The sequence below is a fragment of the Lathamus discolor genome, chromosome 4 (genome assembly GCF_037157495.1).
Source record: "Lathamus discolor isolate bLatDis1 chromosome 4, bLatDis1.hap1, whole genome shotgun sequence".
In the NCBI taxonomy this organism is placed as follows: Eukaryota; Metazoa; Chordata; class Aves; order Psittaciformes; family Psittacidae; genus Lathamus; species Lathamus discolor.
Window position 1 is genome coordinate 71,602,351 of NC_088887.1, and position 18,869 is coordinate 71,621,219.

The following is an 18,869-nucleotide window of genomic DNA, read 5'->3' on the forward strand; positions in this document are numbered from 1 at the left end:
AGGTCTCCACGCAGCCTTCTCTTCTCCAGGCTGAACAGCCCCAACTTCCTCAGCCTGTCTTCATACAGGAGGTGCTCCAGTCCCCTGAACATCCTCGTGGCCCTCCTCTGGACTTGTTCCAGCAGTTCCATGTCCTTTTCATGTTGAGCACACCAGAACTGCACACAATACTCCAGGTGAGGTCTCACAAGAGCAGAGGGGCAGGATCACCTCCTTCGACCTGCTGGTCATGCTCCTTTTGATGCAGCCCAGGACACAGTTGGCTTTCTGGGCTGCGAGCGCACACTGCCAGCTCATGTTCATTTTCTCATCGACCAGCACCCCAAGCCCTTCTCTGCAGGGCTGCTCTGAATCTCTTCTTTGCCCAACCTGTAGCTGTGCCTGGGATTGCTCCGACCCAGGTGCATATGGGAGGTTGGGAGCAAAGTGGTTCCCAAAGAGGCTGTAAATTCAATTTAAAAGGAGCCAGACTCTCTAAATGAGCACCTGATAAGCTGTCTTTAGTACTGCTCACTTCTTTTCAGCCACTACTGCACATAGTCTTCAGGACCTTTGTTCTCTACTGGATAACACATGCCTACACAAATTAGAACACTTGTAAAATGCTATTTTTCCTACATATTGGAGTTTCAGACTAAGATTTCAGACTGTAGGTGCTTGGTAGATGCACACTTTCATGTCACTACCTGCAAAGTAAAGGTAGAGAAGAAGACGTCAACACAATGCTATGAACAGGAGCAGCTGTATCATGCTGACAACACTGAACAGCCTTTTGAAAAGTAGGCAATAGGTTTAAATAATACTTGTCAGACAAGACATGTCTTCAAATAAAGATGTGGAATCAAGAAAATAAGTGCTGTTAAACACACCTGCACTTGAACCTCAATTTAAGTCTATCGCTATTAGTGCTGGTATTACAAGTCAGCAGGATTTGGTATGGTCAGAGACTGGAATAAACCTTTCTCTGGCAATTTTATCAGCAGAGGAACCAGCAGTATAATTTCCTATCCAAACTGGTGGTGGCTATTTTGTGGTTTCATAGCCTTCTGAACTGTGAAGAAGTGTGATGTAACATATGTGTAAAAACCAAGTTGCAAGCCCTGGGCTAGACTAGGTAATTCATAGGAAGTAGGGGTTTCTTTCATTTATTTATTTTTTTAAGGCAAGCAATATCTTAGCTTTAACTTTGCCAGAATTGTTTTTGTAGCAAAATGAATTACAGTAACATTAAAACAGAAAAAAAAAAAAAAGGAAAAAAAATCAAAACCAAACAGAAACTAAGAAAATGCCTTTTTACTGTAAGAGTGGTCTAACACTGGAATAGACTGCCCAGAGAGGTTGCGGAACCTTCACCCTTGGGGATATTAAAAACCCTTCTGCACAGGATTCTGGGCAAGTGGCTCTAGGCAACCCTGCTCTGAACAGGCGGGTTGAACTAGATGATCTCTATCTCTAGAGATCCCTTCCAACCTCAAATACGCCATAATTCTATGACTCTGATGACATAGTGTGCTACAGAACAGAACTTGATTTGATGTGGGGAGGCAGACGGACTCTGCCTACTCCTTTATTACAGCCTCTTAGTGGCCAGCTAAATTTTGTTGTCACTTTAACAAAGCTATTAGGTTTGCAAACCACATCCCATACTACTTTTAAAGATTTTTTTTTTCTTTTCAACAAGACAAAGCAAAATGCATATCTAGTGAACAGTCTTAAACTTTAAACATTCTAGAGACCACCAAACCTGTCAAATAATCCTCCTGGGTTTCGACTCAATCCATTTTAACACCATGGGTTTATAAAAAAATGATCACAGGTATGGAACAACTCTGCTATGAGGAAAGGCTGGGAGAGTTGGAGTTGTTCAGCCTGGAGAAGAGAAGGCTTTGTGGAGACCTTATTGTGGCATTTCAGTTCTTATAGAGGCCTATAAGAAAGATGGGGAAAGACCTTATAGCACGGCCTGTTGTCATAGGATGAGGGGTGATGATTTTAAACTAAAAGAGAGGACATTCAGGCTGGATGTAAAGAAGAAATGTTTTACAGTGAGGGTGGTAAAATACTGGGATAGGTTGCCCACAGAGGTGGTAGATGTGCCATCCTTGGAGACATTCAAGGCCAGGCTGGATGTGGTTTTGGGCAGTCTGATCAAGCTGAAGATGTCCCTGCTTAGTGTGGGGTGGTTGGACTAGATGAACTTTGAAGGTCACTTCCAATCCAAACTGTTCTGTGATTCTATGATTTTATATAAGTGAAGACATTGCAGAGGCATTCGCTTACATAGCAATTTTCTAAAATTAACCAGAAGCTGAAAATCCCACATATCAAACAAGGAATACATATAAAACATGGAATGTGGAGAGTTAGAGGCTTCCAGTGATTCTTCATCACTTCCATCAAGAATATACAATCACTGAGATGCCTGTAAAGATCTACAACAAAACACTTTAATACCCACGGACAAAAGTACTTGATGGAGTTAACAAAAATCTGTCTAAATTAAACAGTCCAGAAATGCATGCAACTGTTAAGAATCGCTGCTGTGCTAGCCGATGGCATCCTTGGAAGGAAGCGAGACAGAGTATGCCAGAGCTGTGCTGAACAGAAAACCTTGTGTTAATTTTGCTGACATGGCATGGAATCTGGGACAGCTGATGGTATCACACAGGGGATAGAAATAGCTTTTAGAGTTATAGGATCAAGGTTAGAACAAGATTAAAGCTGAGCTGGCCTGAATGTAGCTGCTGGCCTGAATAGTAGTGAATATAAGCTACCCAAACAGTTCATAGGCCAACATTAATCAAGATGTCATTGTGTTTTACTCCAGTGTAAAACCTTAGCTTACTCTTTCGAGTCCCAGTTAAAACCTTAAATAGTAGGTAGAGTCTTTTGTTTGTTCAATGTTTACTAGTTAATTCCCCTAAACAGCAATAATACCCTGCTTTTACAGAGGCCTTAAGGAAGCATAAGGTTTTTAAGCATGAGCTTGCAAGACTGCTCCGAATGCCAGCAACATTTTAAACAACATACTACTGCATTCTCAGCCATTTAGCACCTATTTCAGAGAGTCAAGGTCTTGTGTAATTCAGGCTAACAGTATTGTTGCAGAGGCCAAGAAAGGAGATAAATGGGCATGTCATTTTCCATGAATTCTCACTCTGTGGTCCAACTGTGACTTCTTTTTCAAAGGGACAATGTTCCTTGCTGCTGGTGATCTTGAAAAATCTAAAATAATGACAAATATAATAAAAATAATGAATCTTTGTGATTCTTGAATCTTTTAACTGGTTACCTGAATGAGTTACAATGAAAAATCATTCTCATCTCTCTGAGTGAAGAGTGCTTTTCAGGATAGTAAATTAAAAAATAGATACTGCTGACTTCTGAAGAGGTGAAATTGAAGTTGATCAGGTTGAGTGCCTCTGTTGAACACATGTACACCAGATTCCCCAGGCAACAGCAACCACCTTGTATGGTTTCAATGCTCTGTCTTGCACTGGGTCCTGCTGCTTGTTATTAAACCAAAAACGAAGGAGAGATAGAAATTAAGAAAAATGAAGGGTGCAGGGAAAACCATTATTGCCCCTCTTCCAAGTACTCAGTACTTTTTGAAAGTAAATTGAATATATACATAGCTAGTGGCATACTTAGGATCCTCCTTAAGGTTTCAGATTTTGAAAACCATACTCTGTGTCCTTTGTTCTATTTCATCAATGTTGACATCAGTCACAGACATTCACTAATGAGTTTTGTAATCCATCCCAATTGAAATTACTCATGAACATTAACCAGTCTTCTCTTGCCCTTTTTACTCTATGTTGCTTCATGGCCATTTCTGTCACAGTTATACACTTCAGTGTGAGACCACCTCTCAGCCTGAGGCAAACAGAGCAGACGGAGGGAAGAAAGCTGGGCTGCTAGGCTGGTCTGAATCACCTAGAGCCCTGGCAAGACTGGGATGCTGCTCAGCATGTGCAGAACAGGACTTCAGACCATGGGAGAACTTTGTGGTAACAGCCATTAAGACGACTAAGGACTCTGGACTCCCTGGGACTAGACAGCAACAAAGCAGGAATAGCGTAGGTTTTGACTTGTATCCTATGCCTAAGTGATTAAATCTTCCTTTGGGTCTGAAGTTTAACTCTGAATTTCTAAGTGACATTTTGTGACCTTTTTTAAAAGCTCAAGTATTATTTCAAAATTAATATTTCATGAATTCTTTTACTCATTATGGAATATCTGAACTCTGATCAAGCAGCACATTCTTTCCTAAGTGGTAAATCAAATTCCAACAATGCCATTTCCAACAAACTCAGCTCCTTAGGATGTTTTTAAAATTTGTTTACATTTCTTTTCAACTACTTAACAGACACTTAATGAAAGTAAAGGACAAGAAAGCAAAAAATAAAGCTCGAAGTTCAGAAATAAAAGCCTGTAATTTCACTATTTCTAATGTGGCTTTACTTCCTTTCAATCACAGTAGGATAATTAGAATATACGTGTTGCTGTGGAAACGTATTTATATGTTAGATGTCAGTAAATGGAGAATAGTAATTGGATTTTATAAGATGGAACAGTTGTTCCCCAACCTGTGCTTTCCCTTCTAACTCTTGCTTTTCCTCACTGAAAATGGGGAAGGTGAGGACGCTCATTATTTGCCTGCTTTGGCACACTCTAGAAATACTTCACTCTTACCTTTTACCTGTTTAATTGCCTGACTTAACTGCATCCCAGAAAAAAAAAAAAAAAACAAACAAAAAAAAAACCTAACCCCCCCCAAAAAAAACCTCAGGACTTGAGGGCTATCCAAATTCTGCAACAACACATGTAGCACTAAGTAGATGCATTGCATTCCCCATTTTTCTTCAGGACTTACTGAGTAAGCAGGATTAGGAGACTTTTTGTTAATTACCTTTTATGCGGAAAAAAATTTCTTGTGTTTGAGGATCATGTTACAGAAATGAAAGTGATAGGTAAGGCTGAGAATTTTCCTCTTGAATTCTCAATCTCAGCCTTCTAGAATTTTCCCAAATTTCCTTTTAAAGAGAAGTTTCCCCATGGCCAGTTTCAACCACATGCTGAAATTTGAAGATTGAGTTAGGAAATTCCTTTATCTGTTCTAGACTTATAGACATGGGAGGTAAATATTTAGTATGACGTATCTTTCCTTTTGACCTACTTCACATTACTTTAAAGTAACATTTTATATTAACTCCCAAATTCAGTCCGTATCTGTATGCTTATAGTTTGTTCTTCAGGTCAATGGGAATATTCTAAATCAGAACAAAACCAGACTTCAGCCCTAAATATCAAGCATCAATATGGACTTTAAATGACTGGCAGACCCCTTGCAAAATTATAGCAGCAATTTTATCAATATCTAAGTTTTCCACTTTATCCTCGCATACATGTTACACGCCAGTCAAGTTCTAAAATGTCTGTATTTGCTTTTCATGTGATAGAAGTGAAAGTAAATTTGTGGTGAAAGTGGTGAAATAGTAAAGCAAGAAAGGGCTTTTTCTTGTTAACAGCGTACCTGCACTGTCTGCACAATTCTTGAAAAGGAAGACCACTCTTTTGTGCATAGGCAGGTACATCAGGGCATCAAGGGCTAAACCTTCCTTCCAGAACTAGCATCATCTGATGCCAAGTCATGCTCATGGACAGACTGTCCAAGAGAATCCAACCTTCTGTTGAAAGCGTGCATCCCCGTTAGTAGCCTGCAGTTCACAGAGGCTCAGTATGGGCAGGTAGTGCAAAACTTAACAAAGTGTTACCAAATATGATACCAGGTAAAAGCAGAAGTTTTAAATACATAAGGAAGTATATATTTTATAATACAAACCACATGTAAGGCAATTAATTACATTTTCTTTGACATTCATTAACCTGTATCTAAAATACTGCATCCAATTCTGAGCCCAATTCCAGTCCATGAACGATGTTAATACACAAGTCCAGTGTTAGGCCACCAAGGTGGTTAGGCTGGAGTGATTGCTCCATGAGGAGAGGTTGAAGGAGCTGGAATCTTCAGGCTGGAGAAGGTATGGCTTTGGGAAGCACCTAAGAACAGACTCCCAGGGTCTATGAGAAAGCTGCCAAGATGATGGAGCTGGGCTCCTCCCAGGAGTGCATAGCTGGAGGAGGACAAGAGATGGTCCAACCTCATGTCAGGAAAAAAATCCTTCACCATGAGGACAGTCAAACACTGGAACAGGTTGCCGGGGAGGCTACATAGTCTCCATCTTGGGAGGATTTCAAGACCCAACTGGACAAAGCCCTGAGCAAGCTGGTGTGATCTCATAGCTGAGCCTAGTTTCAGCATATCATTCAGACCAGATGGCCTCCCTAGTCCCTTCTGACTGGAATTGTTCTATCAAGAATTATTTTTCCCAGCCAGTGAGTCCATAGAAAAACTGTTGCACAGGCACATCTACTAGCAAATCCTGATTTCTTTTGCTTAGATAGAGCTGCAGTGCTTCACTGTTTGCAATTGTCAGTTTTCACTTATGAGATGCTATCACCAACACCGTAATGCTGCCTAGCAACTAACTTATCCCAAGTAATAAAATATAACTGGGGAGGAAGAAAAAAAATGTGAAGAGTATTATTTGTATTATTTTTTTTCTTAAATTGTTTCCTTTTTCTATTAGGTATCAACTGGCTGATTGCTTAAAAAAAACCCAAAAAAACAACAACAACAAAAAAACCAAACCAGCCCTGCAAACTCTAAAATTAAGCGTTTAAATTAACTGGAATTGATAATGCTGCTAATGCACATACGTAAGCGCTGGCAGGACTGCATCCATAATCCTGAGGCCAGCTCCCTAACTGGCTTATTAGTTTTTATTGCAAGCGTCAAAGAGATATAATCTAAAGGCACCTAATAGAATTTATGCCATACACTTCCCTTCTGCTTTCCGGGGTATTTTGCTAAGGATTTTGGTTTTCAAATCCTTTTCTGTGTCTCTAATGTCACTGTAGCAACAACTGCATTTGCGGGATTACATCTCTAATTTTGCTAATTTCAGAAGCTCCAGAAGGCTATGGGCTCACATTATTTCATGGTAATCAATTTAAGTTAAAGACAAACTGTAATTTACAGAAATTTACATTATTTTTGCCCAGGAAGATAAGAACACAGATTGGCACATGGCAACCTCATTTACAAAGTATTTTTCCAAATATTTATTTATTTATCCATTTGGGGTATCTCTTTAAAAGAGCTGATACTGTTTTACGAATTTATTTCACTGTGGCGCTCAAGACGGAGCCTTTATTTGGCTGTTCAGTAATTTGTAAATGAACCAGACCAGCCAGCTGATGCTATCAGAGAAGTAAACGCGGTGCAGCGGACTAGAAGCACACGAGTACCAAACGAGCTCTGAGGTACACAAATAGGGCTTCTCATCAAAGAAAGCCTCCTCCTCACCTGCCTCCTTCCCTTCCATCGCCGCCAGCCCGCAGGCCGCCCCGCCCGCCCCCCGCCCCGTCCCCGCGGCCGCCCGCCGCCGTTGCCGAGAGACCGAGGGTGGCCATCGCCGCCGGGCGGGCCCCGCCGCCCCGATCCGCCGCGGGAAGGACGGCATACGAGGCAGGCACATCACCGTAACACCTCACACGCCCCGACCGCGCCATGAAGAGAGATGCTGGCGGTAGGTCGGAGGCGTCGGGCGCGGCTCGCTGCGCGGCTCTGGGCTCGGTACACGGTGGGCCCCGGCTCCTCCCCGCCCCCCTTCCCTGCCCCCTCGATCGGCGGCCACCTCCGTGGTTTCCCCGGGGGTGCTGGAGGTTCCCAAGGAGGGGGCAGGAGCGGCGAGAGGCCCTGGCCGGCCCGGTGAGGGGCCGGAGCCGATGGCTCCCTGCTCACAGCCCGCCGCAGCCGTCCTTCCCCCGTGCTGGGAGGGGGCGCTCCGGTCCGGCCTCAAGGCCTGCTGCTGCTGGGCCTCGTATGGGCAAGAGGGGGCTCGCTGGGGGCAGCCCGGCTCTCCGTCCCTGCTACGGCCTCCGCATCCCTGAGAGGGCTGAATAGGTGCTTCAGTTGTTACGGAGGCAGGGCAGGCCCGTGGGTGAAGAGGCCCCTTCATTAACCACACGTCGGGGGTTCACTAATTTATGGGTGGCTGTGGATGGGGCCGAGTCGGGGAGGGCGCCCTGGCAGGGGGAAGCTGTTTCCCTCAGTGGAGGTTTTGTCTGCCTAGCACTGGCTGGTAGTGATGGGGTTGGCGTCGCTGGAGAAAGCCATGTACCTAGGCCTGGAGTCAGGTCTGTTCACTGTGCAGCTTCAGGGGTCTCGACACTGTTCATGAAGTGGAGAGGTGCTTAACATTGTTTTGTTGTTGGCAACTTTTATGTCGGTACTCCTGGTAATATCAGAGATGTTTCCAGGAAGGATGGAGGCTTCTGATGGCCTATGCATGATTAGATTTAGCTTTTAAGTAAGCTATGAATTGGTTTGTTACCCATTGCTGAGTTCTGAGTCACTCATAATAGAAATAGTCATAGTGAGAAAATATAAACTAAATGTTGTTTGTGTCTTTTTTGTCTTAAGCATCTTCAATTTCCTTATCCATTTAATTGTGGCTCTCTCTTAATTTCCTTCCACAGCAGCTGCTTCCCACCTGCCCTCTGAGTGACCAACAGAGAAATAATACATATTAACGATGAACTAAGTTTTGCTTCCTAAATCACAAAATTAAGAAACTTTAATGGAGAGAGAAAAAAAAAATATTTCTTTGAGTTGGCCTTGTAGCTGCTAGAAGACTCTAGCTCTCTTCAAGATCATGCATATACCTTTGTAGACTTTTAGGAGCAGTTGGGGGAAATTTTAACTGTTTGAGCTAGGTACTGTTTTAAAATGAATCTTTCAGGCTGTAACAATCAGCATGTCATTCATGCTTTAGAAATGTAGACCCCCATAGCCTTTTTGTTTGCTGCATTATTTTATTTTACTCTGAGATTTGCTTCCTCACAGTTCATTCCCATTTAACCTGGACCTCCTGGAAATACAACTTACTCTGATTTGACTTATTTTCAATTTTTTGACATTGCTGGTACCAAGAACATCCTGTAGTCCTATGTGGCATTAATCCAAACCCAGGTCTTGAATCACAAACACTTCAAGTCTTAAACCTTTACCACAAGAGATGAGTAGCATCAGGCTGTGTTGTAAGGAGAAATGGGCTACTGGCCCAAGCTCTGGAAGAGGTGTGGACTCCCAGATAAGAGAATCTTTTTCTTAAGGCATGGGTATCTCATGATATGAAAGAACTGTTATTGCCTTCTGAGGATTTGGGTTTCCTCCCTACCCACAAGGTACTTTGGAATTCAGACAGTTGTAAACAACATTTTTTATGCGTTTAGGAGTAAAGTAGAGGTGGTATATTCACAAATAAGTTTTTTTACTTTATTGCTGATAGAATACTTCCATGGTTACAAACTGATTTGGCTATTCTGTAGGTTTTGAGCTTGGAATCTTTTTGGGTGTAAAGAGCAAAGTCAGCCTAATGTGGGCATTATGTGTTGAATTGTATTTTCCTTTCAGTCTTTTCCTGTTCTCCCTTTCTTTACCTCCATAGTCTCTTTTGTTTCATTAGAAATATCAAGTATTAGTTAAATACTGATAGATGTCCTGCTTTGGGAGATACCACTCCTTGACTATGCAAATTTTCTTGCTTATAGTAGGTAATTTCTTTATTTTCTGTGATATTTTCATCTCTCTCCTTTTTTTCATCCCACCGTGAGGTCAGTCAGGCAGTGGAACGAGATGCTTAAAGAAACTGTACAGTCTCCACTGCTGGAGGTGTTCAAGACCAGACTGAAGTAGCCTGGTTAAACTCCAGTATCCTGGTCTGACACCAGAGTTGACCCTGCTTGAGCAAAAGACTGGACTAGAAACCTTCTGAGGTCCTTGTGTCCTGTGTTAACATATGATTCTGTGATACCAGTTTCACTTTTTTTTTTTTAATTTATTTTTTATTTTTTCCCCTCCACAAATAAAGCTGTTAGATTTGGCCTTTTCTTCCTAGGGCATTACATTGAGTCATTGTGTTTAGGAAGGTGGTAGTACAGTAGCAAAGGTTATGGCTGCAAATTGTAGGAGCTGCCCTGCAGCAATGAGGATGTGTATCACGTGTCAATTTGTTTTAAAGGAAAGGTAAGACGGTAAAAAGGAAGGGTCTTAATTTTGTTTTCAGCATTTCAAGTTTAAAATGTACAGGTGTTAACTGTTTTGCTGGCAATTCCTTACATGATGGAAGGGGAAGAGTTTGGGAAGGGAAGGTAATCTAGAATATTCAAAGTTCTTAGATAATTATTTTAGCAAAAACTGTAACAATGCTAAAAGAGTATAACCACTGTTTTAATTTATTTTTATTTAAATTATGAAAATATGTGTATACAAGGTTCTAGGCACAGTAACATGTAATTAGTGGTACAACAAAATCCCAGCAACATTAAAATCATTGCTTAAGCAGGCATACTGCCAGCCATCTGCCTACAGAGAAGCTCCTTTCCACCCCTGCATCATTCTAGGAAGGATACTGTCATCCTTTCTTTAAAACCCTGAAAACATAGCAGGTTACTAAATGTGGGGTATTTTGGAGAGAGGACAAGCTGCTGTCTGAATTCTCTCAAGGAATGAATGACCTGCTGCTACCTGCCCCCTTGCTTTCACAGAGGACTATGAGAGAGTTACCACTTGGAGATGAGTAAACTGCAAAAGCAAATCGCAGAACACTGTTCTTGTATTTTTTCCATCACGATTTTTACAAAGCACATTCTTCTGTCAGCTGTGAGCTGATGAGAAGTGGTGTGGTGAAACCTGCCATGGTGTGGTCTAACAGTGCTGTTTGAAATGTTTGGGGTTTTTTTGTTTTTTTTTTAATGCATGTGTAGTATATTCAAAAATAGATCTTCTGGGTGTTAGAAGACTTACAGTAAGAAGGACTGTTGATATGGCATTATGGTATAGTAGTGGTAGGCTGTATATCTGGTTCACATGAGATTTACTTTTGTATGCAATGTGGTATTTCATTGTCTGCTGAGTAGGTCTGAATTATTTCAGCTAGGCCTGAGAAGAACTTACATTGAAGAAATACTCTGTGAGCACTGTTCTTTGCTGATAAGACGACACAGGAGATATGTTGGGAGCAAAGAGCTGAAGTCAGACTCTTATTTTCAGAGTAGATGTTCTTATGTTGGCAGCCTTTAGCAACTGCTAAACCTTCCCTCGATTTGTGAAACGCAGTCAGGTGTATTTGGTCTGGTGTCCTGTTAGTAAGTACAAGATGTCACCAGCTGTTCTTTCCTACCTGTATTCAAATGATTTGAAAATGTGAATGTAAGTGATTTTTAGGATATTTTCTTCAGTATACCTTCCTTGTGAAGACTCCTGATTGGTCTTAGTAAATACTGAAGTTTGGTCAGCTATTAGCAGTATGTGTTAAAAATCATGAAGAGATCTTTTAGGACATTTAATCATTTAAGAATGCCACACAGAGGGAAAAAGTATTGAAAGTATTGAAATATTTTTTCTTTGAAACTAGTTATGAGTTAATAACATCCACAGTGGCATGTGTCATGTGATTGCATCCATTTGAATTCTGTCTTTACCCTTCTAAAATTATATATATATGTATGGACTGTCAGGTATGAAACTTGCTCATTTAAAATGTTTTGCTACATGAAAAAAAATACTGAAATGCTGCTCACAACTTTGTGCGTCCCAGCTCTGGGAGAAGTTAGAAGGGGAGCAGACATTTTCCAAGAAGAGAGAATTGGTGTTAAAGAGAGTGCTTGTAGGTGGCCAGTCCTGGGAGGACCTTCAGGCAGCGATCTCAGGTGAAAAAAATGAATACACAGTGAGAAAAAGTATGCTGGAAGGCAGACAGTGCAGTTTCCAAGGATTTGTCTGATTTAACTCTTTCTGTAAGTTGTAGGTAGGAATACATGCTTTATTTTTCCGTTTATTTTTCTGTGAAGTCGTTTCTGAACTGCCTTCTTTTCTATCGGAACACTTACAGGGATGTTTTCCTGGCTTTGTGATAGAAATTTCAGGAGCAGATTATGCTGTTTACAGTGAGCTTGCTTTATAAACAAGACACTGATTTCTCAGCTTTTGATGCTGTGTAGGATCAGATATATTTTTGAATTTGTCTTCTGATTTTTGTGGGAAGTGATCAGCAGGAGTGTATTGTGGTTAGTGTGGGTATTACAAACTGGGATTAGATCTTCTTCAGACTTTTTGTCTCCCAAGTGCACACTTGGTCTGAAGTTCAGCTGCTGTACTGGCATACTTTCATTTCAGCAGAAGCTGTAAATTTAGTGGCTGGTTTAGATGGTGCAGTGGTTGCTACAAGCTCAGAGAGAGTGTGGGAGATAAAAGGCTGACCTAGTGGATCTGAGGGGGCCCAATGTGTGAGTAGTGTTCTCTTTAATTTTCTTCCTTTAATTTGTCCTTCTAAAAATAGAGGAGAAATTTAAAAGCAAAGATTACATTCCTCCCTGAGGAGTTTGACACCTGCACTGTGGATTTTCATTGCTACTGTAAAGGAAATTCTCCAAAGAAATGTGGAGGTAGCTCCAGAACTCCATCATGTTTTCCTGTCTCAAAACCTGTCTGCCCTGCACCCGATATTTTTTAAAAAAATCTGGAGCTAGAAATATATGCTAGAGAGTGTATTAAGCCTTTCATGTTAATAATGGGTTGTGATCAAAGAAAGACGTAATGATGTGTGTTGGAATCAATGTGGAAACTGCAGGGGTGCATTTGTAGCCAGGGTCAGGGAGGACTGCCTCCCTCTTAGCACAGCTTGGTGTGGTGTTCAGTGTGTGTCACATGCTGGAAGCTGTTCATGCACAGCTCCCTTCTTCCTCTCCATCTTTCAGCTGGTTCTCCCTTGTAGAAACAGGTGCAGAAGGGATTGTAGTCTGAGAATTAAAATTCTTTACACACATGGTACAGTCCTGAGGCTGTCTGAGGCTTTGTGTCACTCTACAGGAACAGACGTGTAAAAGCTTGTGTTTCCTGCAAAAATAAAAGTAGCGAGAACAAAAAATTGCATACATGCTTGAGAGCAACCATGCTGTATTTTGAATGATCTTGCTGAAGACCCTTTCCAGAAGATTCTAGGTTTGTTTTCTTCTGCATTTTTGTAAGCAAATAAGCAGTAAACAAGCTGATTCTTATATTCCATAAACATTTATTCCCTTCCATTGGGTTTATATACATGGTGATTTGTTTATTCAGGGCCACCTCTTATAAGTAAGAACTCTGATTTCTTTAGTCACAGCATTTAAGTTTCTGAACTAAATCTATTATGGACATCTAAAGTGCATTATTTTTTTTGTGCCCAGATCAGTTAAAAGAAAAAGATGAAGAGGCACTGGGTGAAAGAGTAAATGGGAATTTCATTAGAAGGATATAGCTAATCTTCCCACGCATCAGAAGTATAAATAAGCAATATTGAGAAAAGTGCAAAACCATCAGAGCCTCTATAACAGCCAGTTGATAATTATCTGTTTTCTTTCCCAAATGGACATAGCTTGTTATTTAGTGTCATTTATTTAAAAAGAAAAATAAATCAGCTGTGGCTTGTTAGTGTTTCATATCCTGAGCCTTTTCTCATAATTATTTGTTGTACTTACTGATTCTTTATTTATTGGTGCATATTTTCTTGAGAGTTTACTAGGCGCACTGTCATAGCCATTACCAGAAATGGTAAACATAAAATTATTATTTTGTTAATTCACTGATTAGCTTTTTAGTAAGTTTCCAAAGGATCACAGTTGCAAGAAGCATTTTAGAAAATGCCTTTTTGTTTTTATTTCCTAAGGTCTTCAGAAATGCAGCACCCAAGACATTGCAGTACGCTTCTTATCACTATGCTAAATGTAGCCTTTTTAAGGCTTCATGACCTCAAAAAGTACACTAATATCTCAGAGGCTTCAAGTGTTTCTAGTTGTGCTTTGGTCCAAGTAGGAAAAATAAGTCAATACATTAAGCTTAGAAAGAAATAGGAGAAAGCAGGAAAACTGCTGAAGAGAAGGAAGTAATGAGTTCAGTTAAGAGAAAGAAGATGGAGCATAAAGCTTTAGCAAGGGGATTAGGAGAACATACAGCTTGTATGGATATTATTTCAGTTTTCACTTGTTAGAGAAAGACTATTAATTAAAAAAGTTAATTTGGAATATTTGCATATTTTTAGTGACAGCTTACCAGTTTTGGTTATACTAAGGTTGCTGTGACCATACAAATAAAGGTGTCAGAAGTTGATGCACTTGGTTTTTAAATACTGGACAGGAGATACGAGATAGGTGTGTATACACAAGAAAACACAAGGTTGTACTGACAACACAGTCGTGATCGGGAATTTTTGTTTATTGAGACATACAAAAGAACATACTGAAAAAGCTTTGTAGAAACTTGGCAAGAAGCTCACATATGGAGCTTGTCACGTCTGGAGAGACACTGTAGGAGAAACCACAAAAGCACTCTTCTGAAAATGTAGCACGAGAGTTACAGAGACGGGAGCTCTATTGAATCTGAAAGAGAGACAGAGTAGGAGTAGATTCTGGGGGGCTTGGAAGAAGACATTTGCCATAACAGCTAAAAGAAGAGACAACCAGGGATGCATAGGTGCTGCAGTGAAGCAGCATCCTTTGTAGCTAGAAGTCATCTGAGACCAAACACATGGGTACTTCTGCAGTCCTGAGCCCACTGTTTCCTCCAGCTGATCACCTCTTATGTCATGTCTCTTGCATTCATGTTGCAGCCATCATTCTGATGCTTGGGCCTGTAACTACCAGGGCCTGTAGTGATGGGACAAGGCACCAACAACTTTAAACTGAAAAAGGAAAGATTTAGGTTGGACATAAGGAAGAAGTTCTTTACTGTGAGGTTGGTGAGACACTGGAACAGGTTGCCCAGAGAAGCTGTGTCTGCCCTATCCCTCACAGTGTTCAAGGCCAGGTTGTATGGGGCTTTGAGCAACCTGGTCTAGTGGAAGATATTCCTGCCCATGGCAGAGGGGGTAGAACTAGATGAACTTTAAGGTCCCTTCCAATACAAACCATTCTGTGATTCTACTGTATACTAGTTTGGCAAACTTTTCAAGAGAGTAGTCTACACTTCTGCATGTACCAACCACGCTTGGTCCAGACTAGAGGTCCAGAACAAAGTTTTTGCTTTCTCCTTCCCCCTCACTTTCCTGGGGGGAAAAAAAAAAAAAAAAGAAAAATCCCTAGGGGATTGTATTTCATGAATGACAGAGCTGTATTTCATCAGCAGATTCTTCCTAGAAAAGTTTATCTTTATGTCTTTGGATTTATTTAGACTCTGGGGTCTGTGAACTGTATCAGTGGGGAAGTCTAACCCACCTTTCTGCTGTCGTGGCTCAAGTGGCTTAGCATACAGAAGGCTCGGTCAGTGCCACCTACACAGGAATGCCCAGATTTGGCCTGATCTTGTGGAAACAACACATTTTCCTCAGTGCATCCATGTGCCAACACAGGCCCCAGAAACAGCCAAATGTCAGGCTGTTGGATAGATAATGGCTAACATTAGAAAAAAAAAAAATTAGAAAAATACATGTTAATAGCAGTCTAGAGTGAAAAGGCTCTTCTGATTTCAGTAAAGAGCATTGCCATGCGTCATGTGCTTAACATTGCCTGTTTCCGTGCAGCATGTTGGGATTTATCTTAGCTAGGGGAACAAATGGAAATGTCTCCAATAAATTAAATGGCTTCAGGTCAAATCTGTCCAATGATTATTCTGGGTTTAAGTTTACAGCAGTAGCATTCTTTGCATATTGGTACGGTTTTTCTGCCAGCTTTGCTAAGGTTCTGGTAATTGCTTGCATTACATACCTTTGTGTAATTTTTTACATACTAATGACAGTCATGTCAGTGATCTCTATTGGCAAAGCTTTTTAATAAAATGAAGATCCTGATAATCAGTTAGTATAAAAGCAGTTTGCATAAAACCAGAATGCTTTAGGTTACTTATAAAACTGGTCAAAATGCATTATAAAATTGTTTTAGTGAATTAATGCCTTTTTTTTTTTTTTTTTTTCCCAAGGAGGTTTCATTATTATAGATAACAAAAGTTAACTTCAGGATGCTAAAACGGAAGCAAAGTTCAAGGGTGGAAGCCCAACCAGTTACAGATTTTGGTCCTGATGAATCTTTGTCAGACAACGCAGATATTCTGTGGATAAACAAACCAGTAGGTATCTCTTTCTGTAGTTACTAATTTTAAGTTAAATGTGACTTATTTTTACTGAAATAGGACTTGACAGAAGATGCTGAAACAGATGTTTGTCAGAAACAAGTATTAAGCTATAGTTGCTAATCTACCAGTTCATTATTTGCAATAAGTCCAAAACTAAATAAAAAGTGTTCTTTTGATTGTTGCAGTCTGATGGGGATGATCAAACAGTGTTTGTCAGCAAGTTTGTCTACTGATTGGCAGCCATCCTTTCAATGTCTCTTGTTCCTAACATGTTTATTGAATTTAGAAGTCAATTTCATGAAAGGAGCATTTGAAAAGGATGTTAAAAGGACCATTCCGTTGCTAAAGTGGTAGCCAGCAGTTGTCACTTTTGACTTTCAAATCTCACCTTTTCATCACTTCTGAATATAAAAGTGTATTTTGGCTTGTTACATTTTCTGGTATCATTTAACCTACAACCTGCCCTAAGAAATAGATAGTGCCTGGCAGTTTGAAACTGGGGACGGCTTCATTGAGAGTGGAGTTATTGATAGAATGTGCAATATTAAGAAAATGCCTTTACCTTGTGAATATGGTTATGGTGATTAAAATATTTATTAAGCAGTCAGTGTGCATTTGGAATTCCTTTATGTTGAATGATTCATGTTTTTTTCAGAGAAGACTTTTTCACGTTTCTCTTAAGTAATGTATACTTTTTTACTTTTAAATGCAGAAAGTCAGATATTCTGTAATAATACATGTTGTTGGCATTACATTCATTTGATGGAACTATCATCTCATTTGTGGTTTGGATGCCAAATCCCCTCAGCTTTGCTGCTGAGTTTTAACACATAGATAATTTACAAGACAACACCCATATATTTGTGCTAAATAATCTTAAGTAGAATGTTTGTATTGACTGCTCTAACTACAAGTTCAAATGCAGAGATATATCCTAGGTTATTTACCTGTGTTTCTCAGCACACAGTATATGTTTTTTTGATGGAGTAATTTTTTTCTTGTCTCACTGATGGACTTAGCTGTATATTGCTTAGCATGTCTAATACCAGTGTTTTACTGTGGCAGAGAACAGATTTTATATCTGCTACACTTCAATATTTGTGTTAATTTGCTTAGTTGAGACAAGATTTGAAACAATGTGGGTGTTAAAGGGACATAAGAAATCATTCATCAGGTGCCTTCACTTCAAAATCATTAATTTGGGCTCAGAGTATGAAAATGAACTGTTCAGTTCAGGTCAAATATTACACTTAGGTGAGTGTACAGTGAGTATTAAAATAGGCGAGTGTTCTCAAATCTTGATATGAAGGTTTGAGGTGGCGTAAAGGAGTGTGGAGTTTTTCCTCAGATGAAAAATTGCTATAAATACACTTCAGTGATTTTTGTTTGGAGATTTTTTTCTTGCTGAAGTGTCTGGTTTTATAGTTCTTCTTGTCTTGATAGCTGTGACCTTGCCAGCTGATTCATTACTCTTGCCTGGCTTCAAGATGTTTCAATGGTGTTTTGTTTTAAAAGAAAAAAAAAATCCACCTTAAACCACTGTATTGATACATTCTGCACTGAGTAACAGCCTTATTAATAAAGACTGTAGTGGGACTGAAGCATAAGTAGTCATAGAAATTAACTATTCTCTTACAGCAACAGTACTTGTTTGGAACAAAAGTGAATCCTGATGTTAAGAAGTAGCTTTCTGTGACATAGTCTCCTTTTATATTTATTCTTTCCATAAATGTAAAGATGCTTTTAATCCCCATGCCTCTCACTCAGTTTTTGGAATTGTAAACTGATTTAAAAATCAGTTCATCTAAATGTGGAACTAAAATTTTCCACAGATACTTTCATTTAATGTATTCATCCAATTTATAACATTATCTAATTCCACTTATTGTTACACATAAATGCGACAAGTTGTCATTTGAAAAGAAATTGGATAACAAAACTGCAAACTAGAAATGATAGAATCCTAATCTTCCTGGCTCTTAATTCTTGGTTTCTGAGTTATACAACCTCCCAAATTGACTACTAAAATTATATATGTATTTATGTACATATATATGTGTGTGTATATGCATAAATTAAAGTCAGAGTGCTTATTTTTGGATGGAGATCTTTAATATGTGGATTATGATATAAAAGAAAAACACAAATGTGCATTTACAAAAGTGGCCGAACAAGTTATGGAGGCTTAATATTTCAGCGGTTTTTTTGAACATCAAAGCAATCTCACAATGTCTTGTGTTCTTCTTCAGTGGGTACATTCTTTACTGCGAATCTGTGCCATCATCAGTGTTATTTCTGTTTGTATGAACACTCCAAAGACCTTCGAGCATTATCCTCCTCTCCAGTATGTGACATTTGCTCTCGATACTCTATTGATGTTTCTTTACACTGCAGAGATGATAGCAAAAATGCATATCCGTGGGATAGTTAAGGTAAGCATTTAGATAGTGCTCTGCATGTGCTTCAGAAAATGGTCTGAATATATACTGATTATATTTGATATTTGTGTTTCAACTTTTCAGCTCTTTCTGCTATGATTGCTTCTAACTGCAGGCAATACCATGGCATATAAACCAAAAGGACAGGCTGACAGAGATGCAGCTTCGCTGCGTATTTAATCCCCCCAAAATATAATGCC

At 39.8% G+C, this 18,869-nt stretch overlaps 1 protein-coding gene across 3 annotated transcripts in view; it reads left to right on the top strand.

The window, feature by feature from the left end:
* Positions 1–7,488: 7,488 nt before the first annotated feature.
* The window catches only part of NALCN (sodium leak channel, non-selective), a 232,860-nt gene continuing 221,479 nt past the window's right edge, over positions 7,489–18,869 (top strand). For 2 of the 3 annotated variants that reach the window (XR_010612326.1, XM_065677983.1), the window contains exons 1-3: positions 7,489–7,655; positions 16,079–16,225; positions 18,481–18,663. Coding sequence is in view for 2 of the 3 variants with exons in the window: in XM_065677983.1 (XP_065534055.1) it covers positions 16,118–16,225; positions 18,481–18,663 (291 nt within the window). In the remaining variant the exon portion in view is untranslated. Of the gene's footprint in view, positions 7,656–8,016; positions 8,066–16,078; positions 16,226–18,480; positions 18,664–18,869 lie in introns of those variants that run through there. The other variant, XM_065677984.1, reaches the window with a different exon arrangement.